Source organism: Eptesicus fuscus, chromosome 20 (genome assembly GCF_027574615.1).
Source record: "Eptesicus fuscus isolate TK198812 chromosome 20, DD_ASM_mEF_20220401, whole genome shotgun sequence".
NCBI lineage: Eukaryota > Metazoa > Chordata > Mammalia > Chiroptera > Vespertilionidae > Eptesicus > Eptesicus fuscus.
In genome coordinates, this window is record NC_072492.1 from 34,752,193 (window position 1) to 34,768,576 (window position 16,384).

Consider the following 16,384-nt stretch of genomic DNA (forward strand, 5'->3'; position numbering starts at 1 on the left):
GGTGGAGGTTGGAGAGTTACGCACAGCTTCACTAACGCCCTGCTTGGCCCTCTGTGGTCTGGCCCCTCTGCCGGCTGTGTTTTGCCCTGGCACGCGCCGTAAGGCACACCTGGTTTCCTGATTCAGGGTAGTGTGTTGTGGTGGCAACAGGTTGTTGGGAGGACCAAAAGGGTCTTAGGACCTCCTGCTTCAGGCACCTGTAAAACGGGGCGTCTTCACTCTGGCTGGGTGTCTTCACTCGGAGAGGACAGCCTGGGAGAGGAAGCCATTCCGGAGATGGTGGATGGGCAGGAGGTTTGGCAGTGGGATGGTGGATTGACTTTCCCACAGGGACAGCCGTGGCCCGGGGGCAGGGGGCACTCGGGGAGGTGTGCGGCTCCGTCCTTGGTGGGATCTGAGCATCCTGATGCTGAAAGCACCTCGTGAGCCTGCGGGTTCTGTCTTTTCCCTTCCCTTAGAGATGGAATCCCTCCTTACCGCGTGGGGAGTAAGAAACAGCTCCAGAGAGAAATGCATCGCAGCGTGAAGGCCAATGGCCAAGTGTCTCTACCTCATTTCCCGGTGAGTATAGCCTAGAGGGGGAGGTGGCTGTTTCCAGCCACGGAGAAAGGGGGTGGGAGGAGGAGGGGCATAGAGACCGTGGGAGGGGCCGTGCTGGGCCTGCTGGGAACAGGGTGGGAGGGAAGACCAGGCAAGGAGTGCTTATGTGGTGCGTTGGGTTGTGATGCTGAGCAGAGGGGAGCTTGGCATGACCTTCCTGAGCCCTTCCATCTCCTCCGTCATGAAAGAAAACTCTCATGAGAAAGAAACCAAAGCCGTTCCTCTGATAGGAACGTGATAGCAGATCACCCACGCTTCTCCTTGGTCCCCCTGGAATGGGAGCGTCCTGAGGGCAGTGAGTTTTGTCTCTTCTGTTAGCCTCCCTGTTTACAGAAACGAACAGTGCCTGGCACATGATAGGCGCTTGTTGATTGAATGAATGAATGAATGAATGAATGAGGAAGAGGAGGCTCGAGGAATCTGCTTCCTGTGGGAGGAAAATTTCATCCCTGGGACATTCTTGTGCGGACTGCATGGCTCAGTCGTTTCCATCACCCATGTATCTACTGACTTGGCCATTTCTCCTGCCGACCTGAGGCCCTGGAGGGCAGCGATAGCACCGTGTCTGTTTCCACCCCAGCCCGCGGCTCAGCTCCCGCCGTAGGCTCTGCACCCAATGCTGCATGTGTGTAGTGCTGGCAGCGAGGGTCGCAAGAGCCGCTTCTTCCTGCGGAGGACCCCTCTGCGCCCTCCCTTCTCTTCCCGTGTCCTGGGGGGCAGCCAGCAGGTGCCCCCTGTACATTTCAGGGGCTGTGCTTCTGGCAGTGCTGAGATGCAGGTTGCAAGGGTGCTACTCCTGGGGGCGGGAAGGGGGGGGGCGTGCCCAGTTTAGAGCAGCACCTGTGTTTACGAATCCTTCCCGAGGATCCAGTTGGTCCATAGGCTATGTTGCATTTGGAAAATGAACACTTGGAATTGCTACTCCTGAGTTGCATCAGTGCACGGATTGCAGCCGGAGCAGCTCTCTCTGGAACCTTGCACAGTCTGGGGCAGACGGAGCCTTGTCCTAAAATTAGCACACTAAGATTGCTTTCTGGGGACCTCCAGCATCTCCCTCCTCAATAGCACTGCCCCCCAAATACAACAGTATTGATGATATAAAAATTTTTTTTGACGGGGCGGGGGTATATGTGTATCGATAAAGAAAACTCCTAACACCCAGGCTTGTAAGTTAGAGGATTTTGTCCTGGGGTGTGCAGACCAAGCTCTCCAGGAGGCGGCCCCTTCGTGGGGGAGGGGAGCTGCAGGGAGCCTGCCTGTGTGAGAAGGACCATCTCTTACAGAGTGTGTGTGTGTGGTGGGGGGGGGGGGGGGCAGGATTTCTGTCCCCGCAACAGGGTCTGCAGCTAAAGGGTCACCAGGCGAGGCCCACCCATCTGCGGGGGGGATGCTGGCCTGCCCACGTTGGCTCTCTGCTGCCCCCGCCGCACCCCAAAGAAAAGGGCAAAGCAAGAGGGAAATGAGGAAGGAGGCCGGACTACAGGGAGGAGGGTGGGCGAGATGACAGGGGGAGAGAAAGCCAGGCGGCTGTGAGGGTTCTCGCTGTTTGCTGCTTTTGGCAGGCGATCTCGGTGCCTTTTTATATTCCGCACTTGATTTGGAGATGTTCCCTTTCCCTTGATAGAGCAGCTTCAGGCAGCCAAACTCAGCAGTGTTCTGCTGCTAGCCCGCAGCAGCTTTCTTCATTTTCTGTACAAAGAGCGGGGAGGGGGCGGGGAGGCAGGCAGATCTAGGACAGTGTTGAGACAACACCGCCTCAAAGGTGCGCAGTGTGCGGCCGGGAAATAAATTACCGCCGCTTCTGATCCGGCCGCGTGACTGCCTTCCTCCCCTCCCTCCGCCTCCCCCCCACCTCCCTCCCAATCTTATTTTTTTTAATTTCCAGCTCCCTTTCTGTTTAGACGCTACTTTCTATTCCTTGAGTTGGTCTCTCCCCTCCCCACCTCAGAGGCTGCCTCTCTTTTTTTGATGTTTGACAACAGTCTTTGAAGATTTTCGACTTCAGAGTAGCTACTGATGGGCTGGTTGTACTACAGAGAGAGCAAGCGGGGCCTCTCGGAGTGCGACCAACTGCTCCTGCCCAAGGCAAACGCTGGCGGGGACCATGGCGCGCCATGAGGCCGCGGCGCCGGCGCATAAAGCTCCCCGGCAGCCCGGCCGCGCTCTGCCTGGACCCGGAGCCACCGAGCACATCGCCGGCCCGGGCAGCTCCGGCACGGCCACGGCGGGCACCGCGCGCCCAGCCGGCTGAATGTGCCCGCCTCTCTCCCTGCCCCCTGTAGAGAACCCACCGCCTGCCCAAGGAGATGGCCCCCGTGGACCCCGCCGCCTTCGCGGCCGAGCTCATCTCCAGGCTGGAGAAGCTGCAGCTGGAGCTGGCGAGTCGGCACAGCCTGGAGGAGCGGCTGCAGCAGATGCGCGAGGTAGTGCTGGCCCGGCCCCGCCCCGCCCGGCCCCCGTGCGTGCCAGGGTCCCCCCTGCTCACGGCCCCCTCCTGCTGCCTCCCCTTCCAGGATGAAGAGAAGGAGGGTCCCGAGCTCGTGCTGGGCTTGCGGGATGGGGCAGCCCCCCAGCACCCCCTCTCCCTCCTGCCCTCCGGCAGCTACGAAGAGGACCCGCAGACGATTCTGGACGACCACCTGTCCAGGGTCCTCAAGACCCCGGGCTGCCAGTCCCCCGGCGTGGGCCGCTCCAGCCCCCGCGCCCGCTCCCCCGACCACCACCACCACCAGCCGCTGTACCACCCCCTGCTGCCCCCCGGGGGCAAGCTGCCCCCCGCCACCACCTCACCGGCCGGCTGCCCCCTCCTGGGGGCCAAGGGCTTCGTGACCAAGCAGACCACGAAGCACGTCCACCACCACTACATCCACCACCACGCCGTCCCCAAGACCAAGGAGGAGATGGAGGCGGAGGCCGCTCACAGGGTGCGCTGCTTCTGTCCCGGGGGCCCCGAGTATTACTGCTACCCCAAGTGCAAAAGCCACCCCAAGGCCCTGGAGCCCGGGCCTGCCGAGCACTTCGGGTAAGTGTTCGGGAGTGGGCTGTCCCAGTGGGGCTTCTCCCAACCCCAGCCCCGGGCAGGTGTGGGGTGAGGTCAGAGGTCATGGGCGTTTTGCTTCCAGGAAGGGGGGCACAGGGTAGGGAGGCAGGGGGAACAGGTGCATCTCACCCCCCCACCGTCCCATCTGTCCCGTGGGGGAGTCCCAGAGCGGTAAGGGGTGTGGTTCTCGGTTCCCCGCAGTGGCAGCGCCGCCGAGCCCGGCCTGGCCCTGGCCCCCAGGGAAGGAGCCGGGCTGCAGCTGCCCCGGGAGCACGGAGACAGGGCGCAGGATGTCTGGCAGTGGATGCTGGAGACCGAGCGGCCGAGCAAGCCCAGGCCCCATAGGTAAACACGCCACCGCCGGCGCCACCCCCAGAGGGCCGGGCAGTTGCCGGAGGAACTGTGGGGTTGGCTATTTTTGCAGTCGGCCGGAAACGAATGTGACTGTTTGCTCCTGCCATCTTAATATTAAGCGTTGGCCTGAGCAGACCACAGAAATGCCATGTTTTGGCAACGCCCCCTGTCTGTGCTATGGTAGTTATTTTTCCTTCTCTCTGAAGGCAGAATAGAGAAGTTGCTCTTGAAGTCACATTTTCCAGTTTTTCTAACCCAGTTTCTTTTTCCTTCTGCTTTCTCTCTCCTCCCTCCTTGTTCAGTGCCCAAAGCACAAAGAAGGCCTCCCCCGTGGAGTCTGTCCGCGTGCCCCCCGCCGAGCGAACCAGCCGGCACCACCTGTGGGGGGGCAGCGGCGGGCACTCCCGAGCCGCCACCCGCGCCCACCTGTTGACCCAGGACCCTGCGATGCCTCCCCTGACCCCTCCCAACACCCTGGCCCAGCTGGAGGAGGCCTGCCGCAGGCTGGCGGAGGTGTCCAAGCCCCCAAAGCAGCGGTGAGTGGGCGCGGCGTCCGAGGCGGAAGGCTGGCGTTGGGGGTGGAGGGCGTGGACGGAGAGACCTGGCCTGTGGCTAAGGGAAGGGCCTTTCTCTGGCCGCATCACACTGTCCTCTCCAGCTTCTAGAAATGGTTGCCTTTCGTTTCATTCGTCCTGGAGAGCTAGCCGGGATCTGGGAGGCACGTCGTGCAGTCATTCCTTCAAACCCCATTCCTTACCAATGCCCGGATCAGTTAAGCCTGGTCCGACGAGCAGATGAGAAGCCATCACAGCATATGGGGACTGTGGGACCTGCAGCCCTCTGCCTGGCTCGCAGGGTCCGCCCCGGGTTCCCCCGAGGGCTCAGGAGGGCCGTTCCCAAGGCCTCTTCCGGGCCTCCTACAGCCACTGCGGACACGAGGCCTCCGTTGGGTCTCCCCTGGCTGGGAGTCGGGTCTGTGTCTGCTTACAAGGCCACGGACAGTCGTTTTCTGTCTGCTCCCCGTCGGCCCTGGGGACGCAGGCTTCCCTCTGACCCCTTTGCCCCGGCTGTGTCCTCAGGTGCTGCATGGCCAGCCAGCAGAGGGACAGGAACCACTTGGCCACTGGTCAGACAGGAGCCACGCCCTGCTCCACCCCAGGCCTGGCCGCAGAAGAGTGAGTGTCTGTGCCGAGACCACCCTGTGGCTGACGTTTCGGGGGTGTTCACCATCGGCTTTTGGCGATTTTCGAAAACCTTTTTTTAACACGTAACCACCCCGATGTTAGCACGTTAGTGACAAGGAACAGTGAACACGGCTGCTGCCATAAATTAGGGTCCTGAAAAGTCTGCCTGGACTGAGCCACGCACTGTGACTTGCACACCAGGGTTCCTCCCCGGAGTGCCGGATGGCCCAGGGTCCCGGCACACACTGATCGGAGGCTGAGGCCTGAAGCCTCGCGCGGGTGGATCAGAGGGTCCCCAAACCCGGATGTGAACGGCGCCCCCGTAGCTCGCCACTTAGCACGCGGGAAGCCTCTGCGTCACACGGAGCAGGAAGGTGGCTGGCCACCGTGGCAGAGATGGAGGGAGGGCGACCTTCGTGGTTTTGCTTGGGGCAGACGGCATCTCCCCTAATGGCACTGTTGAGTCCTTTTGTAAGTGTGCCCTCTCCCCACGTGGACGGAGAGGCCTGGCTTCGTGTGATGACAGGAGGGTGCGTGTGAAAAGAAATCTGCTGGAGAGAGCTGACCTGGGTCTAAATAATTAAAGTGTTTTTTTCTTAGCTTCTTCGTCACGAGCAGTGAGCAGTGTTTGAAGTCCTGAGCAAGCCACCACCCTGGGCCCTTCTGTGTTAATTGGTTGACCTTAGTCTACCAGCTGTTCCGGCCCGAGCTTGTTTTTAAGCCCCTCTACAAAAACTCCAAACAAACGGAGGGGGGGTCGAAATGACTGGGCTCACCCCACACACACTGGGGGCTCTAGCCATGCCATCCCAGGGGGTGCACGGAGTTTGTCTCCAGTGTGCCCTGAGCATGAGTGTCCTTGTGGCTCTGTGGTAGGAGGCGCCCCATTTGTGCTGTGACCTGAAAGAGGCTGCTCTGTCCCCCTCTTTGGTAGTAGGAAGAGAAACAGGAGCAATTTGTGCAACCGAGGGACTTGCCCCTGCCTGTGCCCCACACGGTGACCTGGGGTGGATGGCACTCACCAGAGGCAGCCTCTGATATGGGGATCCCTTTACCTCTGGAGACAGTGTTTGGAGAGCATGCGTGTGCGTGTGCGTGTGTGTGTGTGTTTGCATGTCTGCTCGCTGCCTTCAGATGCTGAGCTTGCTGTGTTGCCTCTTATTTTCAGTCACAAAGAGCCAAAGAAACCAGCAGGGGTCCATGCGCTCCAGGCCAGCGAGCTGGTCGTCACGTACTTTTTCTGTGGAGAAGAAATCCCGTACAGGAGGATGCTGAAGGCTCAGAGCTTGACCCTGGGCCACTTTAAAGAGCAGCTCAGCAAAAAGGGAAATTATAGGTAAGAGTCCCGTGGCTTCATTCTGCTCCGGAGTTTGTTTGCTCAGAACCGAGAGCCGGAGTGACTGGCCTGGCCTGGCCTGGCCAGCCCTGGGAGGGGCCACGCGTGCTTAGGAAATGGGGGGCTGGGGAGGCCGTGGGAGTGGGCTGCCGCCTGCCGCTCCCACCCTTATCGCTCCCTCGCTCCCTCACCCCTCTCAGAAATAGCAGCAGCAGCGGGGAGGGCTTTTCCCATCAGGTGAGCGGGATGCTGAGGAGGCTGGTGGCAGGAGGAGAGCTGGGCTGGGGACCACCTTATGGGACTCTGCCTGTAAAGGAGAGAGGTGTGTGTGTGTGGTTGTGGGGGGAATAGAGAGACACACAGCCCCATTAGGGACCGAAAGACTGCTGTCCTGGCATGGGTGTCGGAGAGACGTCCACACGCTGAAGGCCTGGGGAAGGGCAGAGACCATTGCCTGGAAGTGCAGGCAGTGTTCCTCTTCCTCAGCTTTCCTGCCTGAAGAGCTGCCTTCCCCCGTCTTGCGAGTCACGTGAAGCAGGGTGCTGTTCTGTCATAACAAAGAGGGGGCAGGCCTGGCCCATGTGGGTCAGTGGTTGGGCATCCACCTATGAACCAGGAAGTCACGGTTTAGTTCCAGTCAGGACACATGCTCGGGTTATAGGCTCGATCCCCAGTGTGGGGCGTGCAGGAGGCAGCTGATCAATGATTCTCTCTCGTCATTGATATTTCTCTCTTTTTCTCCTTTCTTCCCTAAAATCAATAAAAATATTTTTAAAAAACAGGGGGGGCAGGACCTGTGGGTGGGCACCGGATGGACAGGGGTCCTAGGAAGGGAAGTTGCCCACCCTCTTGGCTTCCTTTCCCGCTCTGCACAGTGGAGATGCCCACCCAGGCCTTCCAGGGACCAGATGGGATTAGAGCTGAGGGCCCATTTCTTGTTCCTTTTCCCCTTACCTGGCGACAGGTAGTGACTCCACCTTAACTCCTCAAGTCCCACCTGCCCTCCTCCCTGGCCTTCCTCCCAGGGGACTATGCGAAGGCCTGGGACGAGGGGCAGGCAAGTACTTACCACCTGCCTGGTGGGCACGGGCTCCTGGGCCCCGGCACCCGTGACCTCCGGGCAGCCACCTCCACCCAGCCGCTGGTTTGGGCAGGGGCCGAGGGATTGCTGTGTCAGAGGAAGGGGTGGGGTTCGGGCGGCTGAGGGGCAGGGTGTGGGACTGGCTTCGGTCCTTCCCGTGGACACCTGGGCTGAGACCGTCTGGCCCTATCAGAGGCGTGGGGAGGGGGCCTGGCCGCCGCCGCCTTTTCATCTGGACGGACACCAGGTGGAACTCATTCCCCGAGGGCGCCTCCAGGATCCGTTTTGATCTCGGCTTTGACTCGGCCGGACTCGGGGGAACTGCAGGTGACCTTCAGGGACAGGGGCCACGAAGCGCTGAGCAGAGCGGCTGCCGGGGAGGCTGGGCGCCCAGCCACTCTGGCCACATCTGGCTCTGATTTCTTTTTCTGAGGCGCACTTAATAAGCCTGGCTTTGAAGCCGGGCCGGCCTCCCCTTTAATGCACAAAGACTTGCACAAACGGTCCACGCTCACATTCTTGACTGATTGGATCAGCCTGTGGCCAGGCCCCTCCCAGCTCCTTATCGCGCTGCTAGCTCCCCTGGCCAGAGCGGGCTCCCCCTCCTCCTGGGTCGTGGGGGCACAGGGTGCCATGCCTCACCGCGCCCCCCCCCCCTCCAGCAGGGGTGATGCTCCAGCATTCAGTTCCCACCCCCCCCTCCCCCCAGGAAAAATCCAGGGAGCGGGGACCCGGGCTGCGTTGAGTAATCTCACCGTGGCAGAGGTTCAAAAAGAGAACAGCCCCTCTCGGCGTGCCAGACGCTATTGGTGCCAGATGTCAGAAGAAAGCGGCGTTTGCCACATAGAGCGTGTTGCCCTGGAAAAGCCCGCTGCTGGGGGGGGAGAGGAGGGCAGCGAGCACGTTTGAAGTCCTGGGGGTGGGGCTGCGGGAACATCGCCTCTCCTTTCTGGAAGAGGGTGCAAGTATGTGAAAGGTCGTGGCGTGTTTGCCGTGAAAGCCGGCCTGGTGAACCCGGGGGGGGGGGGGGGGGTGGCGCTGGGACTGAGGGTGGCATCGGAATTGGAGCCTCTCGTTTGGAAAAGGAATCTTCCCGCCACCCCGCCGGAGTGTCCTGGGCCCGGTGCCCCTCCCACTTGCTCACCGTTCCTCCCAGCCCCCCAGACCCCCGGACCCCTCCTCAGGCCGCGTTTTCACCACGGGCCCCTTAGCGCCGCGCTTCAGCTGGGCCGGGAGCGCCGAAAACAAAGGGCCTTGACTAAACCCAGCTGTCTGACTTGACTTAGTCTTATCTCCCAGGAAAGTATTTGGCTTGCCTTCATTAAAGAAAAAAAAAGAACATAGCACAAACCAAGGGGAATTGATTTTAAGAGAAAAGACAAGAACAAAACGCAGCCATAACCCTGAGACACAACTGGATTTTTTTAGACAGGCCCCCGCCCCCCAGGGGACTGGGTGTGTTTAATCCAATCGAGGGGTGCCCCTCGCTGGGGACGGGGAAGGAAGGGGCTTGGGAGAACGCCATTTCCGAAGGGGACTCTGAGCGAGGCCGCCCGGAGAGACTGCTCATTTGAGCCCATACAATTAAACAGCCTTAGAAGAAAAAAGGCCGGGGTGGGATGAAAGAAACCTTTAATCAATGGGCATAATAGAAGGGCCCTTCGTGTTTGACCCTGGAGGGGGGGGGGGGGGGGTGGCTGTCCCATGGCTGCACCAGAGGCCAGCCGGTGGAGTTGGCAACTGGGTGCTGGCGGGGGGAAGATCAAGAGGAAGTCGGCCACGTCAGGGTGGCTGGTCTGGGGTCCCTAAGGGACCCCTCTCTTGGCTGCAGTGGCAAATGAACTCTAGGCCTGCTTTGCCCTTCTCATCCCCCCCCCCCCCCCCCGCACACACACCCCGCCCCCCCGCAATAAAAAAGGAGAAAGAAACAGCAAGGTGCGCGCTCCACAGCGTGAGTGTTGGTGACAGCGGCGGTTCCAGGGGGAGGGCCGCAGCCTCGGCGCTGTTGGCAGGGCAGTCCTGCCCGGGCTGCCGCTCTGCCTCCGAGTGACATGCCTGCCTGTCGGTGCCCTTGGCTCGGGGAGCCACGGGTCCTCTGGGTCAGATGAGGGCCAAGGTCTGCCTTCACCCCCGCTGCAGCCGAATCCTCGCGATACCTTCGTGTGGCCCCACGTTTCTTTCAAAGCAGAAAATGCAGTTTTACCGAGATGCTTTTTGGGTTTTTTTCCTTTTAAGGTATTACTTCAAAAAAGCCAGCGACGAGTTTGCCTGTGGCGCGGTCTTTGAGGAGATCTGGGACGACGAGACGGTGCTCCCCATGTACGAAGGCCGGATCCTGGGCAAAGTGGAGCGGATCGACTGAGTCTGCGGGTCTGGCCGTGGCCCCCCGTGGGAGCCCCACAAGCCGTCTGGGACGTGAGCCACCGCCATGCAACACAAAGAAGGAATTAAAAAAAAAAAAAAAAGCAATGAAGACAAAGTCTAGGGAAGAGTTGGCCACTGAGCCTTCGGAGGGTGGGGGGAGGGTGGTTTTTTCATTATTCGTGAGCTGGGTACTGAGATAAGAAAAGCCTGAACTATTTATTAAAACCATGACCACTCCTGGCTGTTGAAGATGCGGACTGTATCTGAGAGACTGCCATCCGTAACATATGACTTCCTAGGGACCTGAAGTCCATAAACTAAGAGAAACTGTGTATAGCTTCCCTGAACAGGAATCCTTACTGATATTTATTGAACAAGTGATTATCCCTGGCCCCAGTTTATGGATATGCTGCTTACGCCACGGAAGGGGAGGCAGGAAGTGTTCGGGGTTCTCTCTACACGTGGGAGCTGAGCTTGGGGCGCGGGCATGGTTTCTCCGTTAACAGAGGGATCGCGCTCCGCCCTGCGTTTTCTCCAAGTGAAGGTAGCGTTTCTAGGGGGTGCCCTGCCACTGACTGACACACAGAAATCGGTGCATTTTTTTTTTTTCTTTCTGTGCTGCTGTATTTTGTCAAAAGGGTCTTGAGGTTTGACTTAACGTTGCAACATCACCGCCACTTGGGGTCGCCTTGTTGGGTGTTCATTGCTGAGTACAGCTGTTTCTTTCTCTTTTTATTGGGGGGCCAGGGGGAATGGGGAGGGCAAAGCAGGCCTCCGGGGGGCCCCCAAGTCATCCCGTAGCACCCCGTAGCTCCCCACCAAGGCCCAGCGCTCAGTGCCCGAGGCCCGCGAGAATCTCGTGGTTCGATGTGCATTCATTGGAATGAAGCCTTCTAGTCCCCCCACCCCCACCCCTCTTTTTTTTTTTTTTTTACTCTGGGCCACAGCCGTTCTGGAAACCACCCCCCGCCCTGCAAAGGAGCGAAGAGCTGTGGGAAGACCCAGCAGCACCTTGCCCTGCAGACACCTTGGTTTGTCCTCCGGGTTTTTGTATTAAGTTAATCTGTGCATTCTGTTTGCCCGTTGCCTGTACTATATGTCTGTATATATCGTCCGGCGAAGGAGTATTAATCCACTATCTCTAGTGCTTGACTCTGAATCAGTACAGTACCTGTACCTGCACGGTGTCCCCATCCGTGTGTCGCCCTATATTGAGGGCTCGAGCTTTCCCTTGTTTTTTGAAAGGGGTTTATGTATAAATATATTTTATGCCTTTTTATTACAAGTCTTGTACTCAATGACTTTTGCCATGGCATTTTGTTCTACTTATACTGTAAATTATGCATTATAAAGAGTTCATTTAAGGAAAATTACTTGGTACAATAATTATTGTAATTAAGAGATGTAGCCTTTATTAAAATTTTATATTTTTCAAAACGCTGGCCTCATCTTGGAGTTCCCAGGGCGGGGGCGGGGCAGAGGCCGCCTGTGTGTGTGTGTGTGTGTGTGTGTGTGTGTGTGAGCACCTGCTTCGTTTCCCACCTGGACTTCCCCCAGCCACGCTGGGCCGCCCTGGGATCTGAAAAACATCCCTTCCCCTGGGAGCCGCCTGAGGATGCTTGTGGGTCAGACCTCGGACAGCGTTTCCCCAAACGCCTTCCGCCCTCTGGTCTGCCCCTTCCTCCCAGGCAGGTGTCCCCGGTCAGGCCAGGGGAGTGCAGTGAGGAGGGCTGACGGGTTTCAGTCCGGACCTCAGAGGTGAGGAGCCTCAGGAAACGGTGTGTCATCTGGAATGTCCCGCGGGGCCCCTGAACCTGAGCCCAGTGAGGGGCTGGGCTGGGAAGGTGGCAGGGGGCGCGGGAAGGGGGGACGAGGGCTTTCGGCACCGTTCAGTGGACACTTCGATCCACGGGGCCACGGAGGTTGGCGGGCAGTTAGCTCAACAAAGACAAACACTCGGGGCGCCGGGCTGTGTTCCAGAGCTGGGGAGCACGTCTGTTTAATTTAGAGTCCGAGGATGAACTGTTTTTAGAAATAAAGGGGGTGTGACAACAGCGGGGTGGGGTCCGAAGCCAGTGAGGTTGGCTTGTCCCTGCCGTGAGCAAGCCTGAGGCTGGCAGGGCCGTCGTGCTGGTCCTGGCTGTGGGCAGGGGCTGGCACCGCACACCCTCAGTGGCAGTGCCCTGGGCATCTGGCGCGGCTGCTGGGCGAGTAGGTGAGGGTATGTGGGAGCCTTGACCTCGGCCTCCAGGAGGCAGCTTGCACCCCTCCCCTTCTAGCTGGAACAGGGGCTCACAGCAGGGGTACCCGAGCCCACTTCCAGAACTGGGAGGCTCTTTCCCATCCCAGGAAACATGCAACCTACTGTGCACGCTGGGCATGGGGGGTTATGGCTTTTACTCGTCAGGCCTTTTGGTTCATCCAATGAGGATAATGAGGTCGGGGCTCAGACAAACCGGGCTCAAGTCCCAGTGCCACCGCCTCTAAGCATCCCGCCTGTTCGTACCTCTTCTGAGAGGGCCCCTCGCTGTCCGCGCTCACGTGCACAGCCAGGTGCCCCGGGCAGTGGGCTCTGACACTGTAGAATCACCTGTCTTCCAAGGGGAGGACTCTGCTTTCATTCGATCCTTAAAGGGATCTGGACGCCAAGGAAAAAGCTAAGCCAGCGGTCGCCACCCGGGGGTCCGTGAGGTCCGTGAGGCTGGCGACCGCTGAGCTAACCGTGGCTGGTGCAGTCGGCCCCTCTCTTCCCAGTCCCCAAACCATCCGACACCCAGCTCTTCCAGAGCCCGCCCTTCTCCGAACCTGGTCTCACCTGGGAGCTGGAGACGCGCCACCCGCCCCGGCCCCAGGAGCAGGACCTGTGGGCTTGGCCTCTCCTGATGGCACCGGGGCGCATCGGGGTTGCCCCCCTCGTCCTCGTGGGTCGTCCCCACTCCAGCCCAGCTGCAGTGGGACAGCTTCCCAGCCCTCATCGGGGCGCCTCCGAGAGCTCGGGCCTGTTTTCTGATTGATTGTTGACCGGTGAATCGGGCGAAGTGCAGACTGGATCCGAGTCCACCTCAGGCTGCCTCGGGAGCCAGTTTCCTCATTCCGTAGGCGGGGTGCTAAATGGGCCCCTTCCGGGCTGCTGCGATGGCAAAGGGGGGTGAGGTGGCCTCCGCTCCGCAGGGTCTCAGGACGCTTACAGAGCACCTCACCTCTGGCCACCTCACCCCCTGCGCCATCCTCACCCCCTGACCACCTCACCCCTGGCCACCTCACCCCCTGCACCACCCTCATCCCCTGCGCCACTCTCACCCCCAGGTCACTCTCATCCCCTGACCACCTCACCCCCTGGCCACCTCACCCCTGACCACCTCACCCCCTGCACCACCCTCACCACCAGGCCACTCTCATCCCCTGACCACCCTCACCCCCTATGCCACCCTCACCCCCTGACCACCCTCACCCCCTGACCACCCTCACCGCCTATGCCACTTTACCCCCTGCATTATTACCTGCCCCTCCTGTGGATTTCCCCTCCCCCTCCTGCTCCTGCACCTGGGTGCTGACCCCCTGACTCTCCGGCCCCTGGTACAGAACCAAAGAGGCGGTGGGCAAAGGGCTGAGAAGCTGTTGGACTGGGAAACAGAGACTTTCAACTAGAGCTGAGCTTTGGCCCCAAAGCATCTGACATTTTTCTGCAAGTCTGTGACCTTTCCCAGGTGACCTTTCACAGACTTGAAGAAAATACTTGGAAACTCTGTGGACTCTCACCTAAGGGGACGGTTGGTGGAGTGGGGCTCGGAATGCAAGGTGTGGGACAAAGGACCCTGTTTTATTCCCTCCTCACCCAGAACCTGCCGGACCATAACCATGCCGTCAAAGCGAAGGACATTGGCAATGACCCCAAAGCAAAGGTTCTGGTCTATTTGAATCATTCGGCCAGATTGGCTTTTTCCTTGTTGTTGTTCAGTGGTTGGTTTTTTTTGTTTGTTTGTTGGTTTACCTTTAGTAAATTGCTTGTGCAGAAACTCCCCAAATTACATAGGTGGTTCAAGTGATTCACAGCTTCCTTAACTGTCATTATTTCACTTTAAACCAGGTTTTCTAAAAATCTGATATGAGAGGGAGCCTCCACTGTGTTCTGTGACTTGTCCCAAGAAGTGGTAGCGCACACACACGCCACTGCCACACACACACACACACACCACTGCACACACACACCCACTGCACACACACACACACACACACACACACACACCACTGCCACACACACACCACTGCCACACACACACACACACACACACACACACACCCACTGCCACACACACACACACACACACACACACACACCACTGCCACACACACACACACACCACTGACACACACACACACACACTGCCACACACACACACACACCCACTGCCACACACACACACACACACACATGCCACACACACACACACACACACCACTGCCACACACACACACACACACACACACACACACACACACCACTGCCACACACACACACACACACACACACATGCCACTGCCACACACACAGAGACACACACGCCACTGCCACACACACTAAAGGCATTTTGGTAAATGTTGGCTGTTACAGGAATTATCCCGGGCTGTAGCTGCCTGCATGGTAGTCTCTAAACCTGTTAAACAGGTAGAATTTGCACTGAACCTTAGGTCTGGTAGTTTAGGGAGAGAGAGAGAGAGAGAGAGAGAGAGAGAGGAGAGCGGTGCTTTACAAAGGCTCTGACACAGGACAGCAGTCCCCTGAACAGCGGGGTCATCCTCCACCATCTACAAGGCCCAGTTCTGAAAACACAAATCCCTGTGCTCCGTCCACACGGACCTCTTAGTTCCCCAAACGCGCTGCTGCTCAGGGCCCTTGCGTATGCTGCTCCCTCAGCTGGGCGCCCCCTCCCCGCCAGCCCTTCTGAGGTGGTCTCCCTTTCAGCCCCAGGTCTTGGCAAATGTCAGAGGTCTTCCCTGACCATCAGATCCACACGTGCCCTCACCTGATCCTCCCAGCACCACAGAGCCCTCTTCATTCTTTCACTGCGCGCCCTGACGTCAACTGTGCGATCGTTATTTCATCGTCCACGCATTCGTCCATGGGGCAGGGAGTGAATATGGCTTTACTCACCACTGTGTCTGTAACACCCTGAGTAGGTACTCAACATGTACAGAACTGAAGAAAAGAAGAACAATTGTCTGTAGTAGCATTACCTAAGGTTAAGATAGCCACTCCTAACACTTCGCAGCAGTATCCTTTCAGGTTAAAACACACAGCCGTGGCTGGTTTGCTCAGTGGATAGAGCATCGGCCTGCGGACTGAAGGGTCCCAGGTTGATTCCAGTCAAGGGCACATGCCCGGGTGGTGGGCTTGATCCCCAGTGGGGGTTGTGCAGGAGGCAGCCGATCCATGATTCTCTCTCATCATGGATGTTTCTATCTCTCTCTCTCCCTCTCCCTTCCTCTCTGAAATTAATAAAAATATATTAAACCACACACACACACACACACACACACACGACCACATAGTAGACACTATCTTGTAATCTTCATTTTTTACTCAATAACAGGCCATTGGCGTATTTCCATATCAATCGATATTTTCCTAGATTCTACAACATGACTTAAAGGTATGGCTGAACGCTCATCTATTGAGCTAATGACGTATGGTTGGCCATGTCCCTGGTTTCCGAAGTCTGCAATCGTAAGTCACATCGTAGTGAAATCTTTATAGCTAAACGCTCCCGCGGTCTTCATAGCTAGAGAGCCTTTAATTGTCAGGATGAAGGTTTTTCAGGTGGAACTTCTGGATCACAGGTCCTCCTGGGAGCTGTGGCCACGTCCTGCTGACGGTCGGAGGCAGTGGCTTTCTGTCTCCGGGTCCCCAGTGCCTGTACATGGTTGCCTCCCAAGCCTTGTCCGTGCCCTCAATGTACATCTCAGGCCTGGATATGCAGGGCTGTCCTACCTGAGCCACGCCTGCCGTTCTGGTACCATTGCCACTTGTAAGCTGGGTAGCCTCGAGCAATGACTTTCCCTCCACCTGGGCTGTGTCTTTGTAGGATGGGATAGTCATGGTGCCCATGAGAGTGGCTGGGGTGTGCGCAGTCTCGGAAGGGAGTCTGGCCCGCGATAAGGGCCTCATGCATGTCAGCTGCTGTACTCGCCGCCAATCCCCACCATCTGGTCTGCATGCCTGACTCGGCTCAGCCCTTCTCCCTCCTTGCTCTCACCTGTCATGCAAAGCCCAGCTCACCCCACGCTCCCCTTTCCTCTCCCCCAGGCTTCCCGCTCAGGACCCTCTGGGCTCTCGGATGCTCATCGTATGTTCACTGACCCAACTTTTCAATGTTCCTGCCCTGAGGTGTAAGCCACCCCAAGAGCAAGGCCTATGGCTCAGACAT

General features: G+C 58.5%; 1 protein-coding gene across 1 annotated transcript in view; it reads left to right on the forward strand.

Moving 5' to 3' along the window:
* Positions 1-10,850, forward strand: part of AXIN2 (axin 2) — a 28,521-nt gene extending 17,671 nt beyond the window's left edge. The window contains exons 4-11 of the mRNA XM_054709205.1: positions 459-561; positions 2,883-3,023; positions 3,114-3,622; positions 3,842-3,985; positions 4,297-4,530; positions 5,074-5,169; positions 6,347-6,514; positions 9,831-10,850. Coding sequence (XP_054565180.1) covers positions 459-561; positions 2,883-3,023; positions 3,114-3,622; positions 3,842-3,985; positions 4,297-4,530; positions 5,074-5,169; positions 6,347-6,514; positions 9,831-9,957 — 1,522 coding nt within the window. The 3' untranslated portion in view covers positions 9,958-10,850. The remainder of the gene's footprint in view (positions 1-458; positions 562-2,882; positions 3,024-3,113; positions 3,623-3,841; positions 3,986-4,296; positions 4,531-5,073; positions 5,170-6,346; positions 6,515-9,830) is intronic.
* Positions 10,851-16,384: the final 5,534 nt, after the last annotated feature.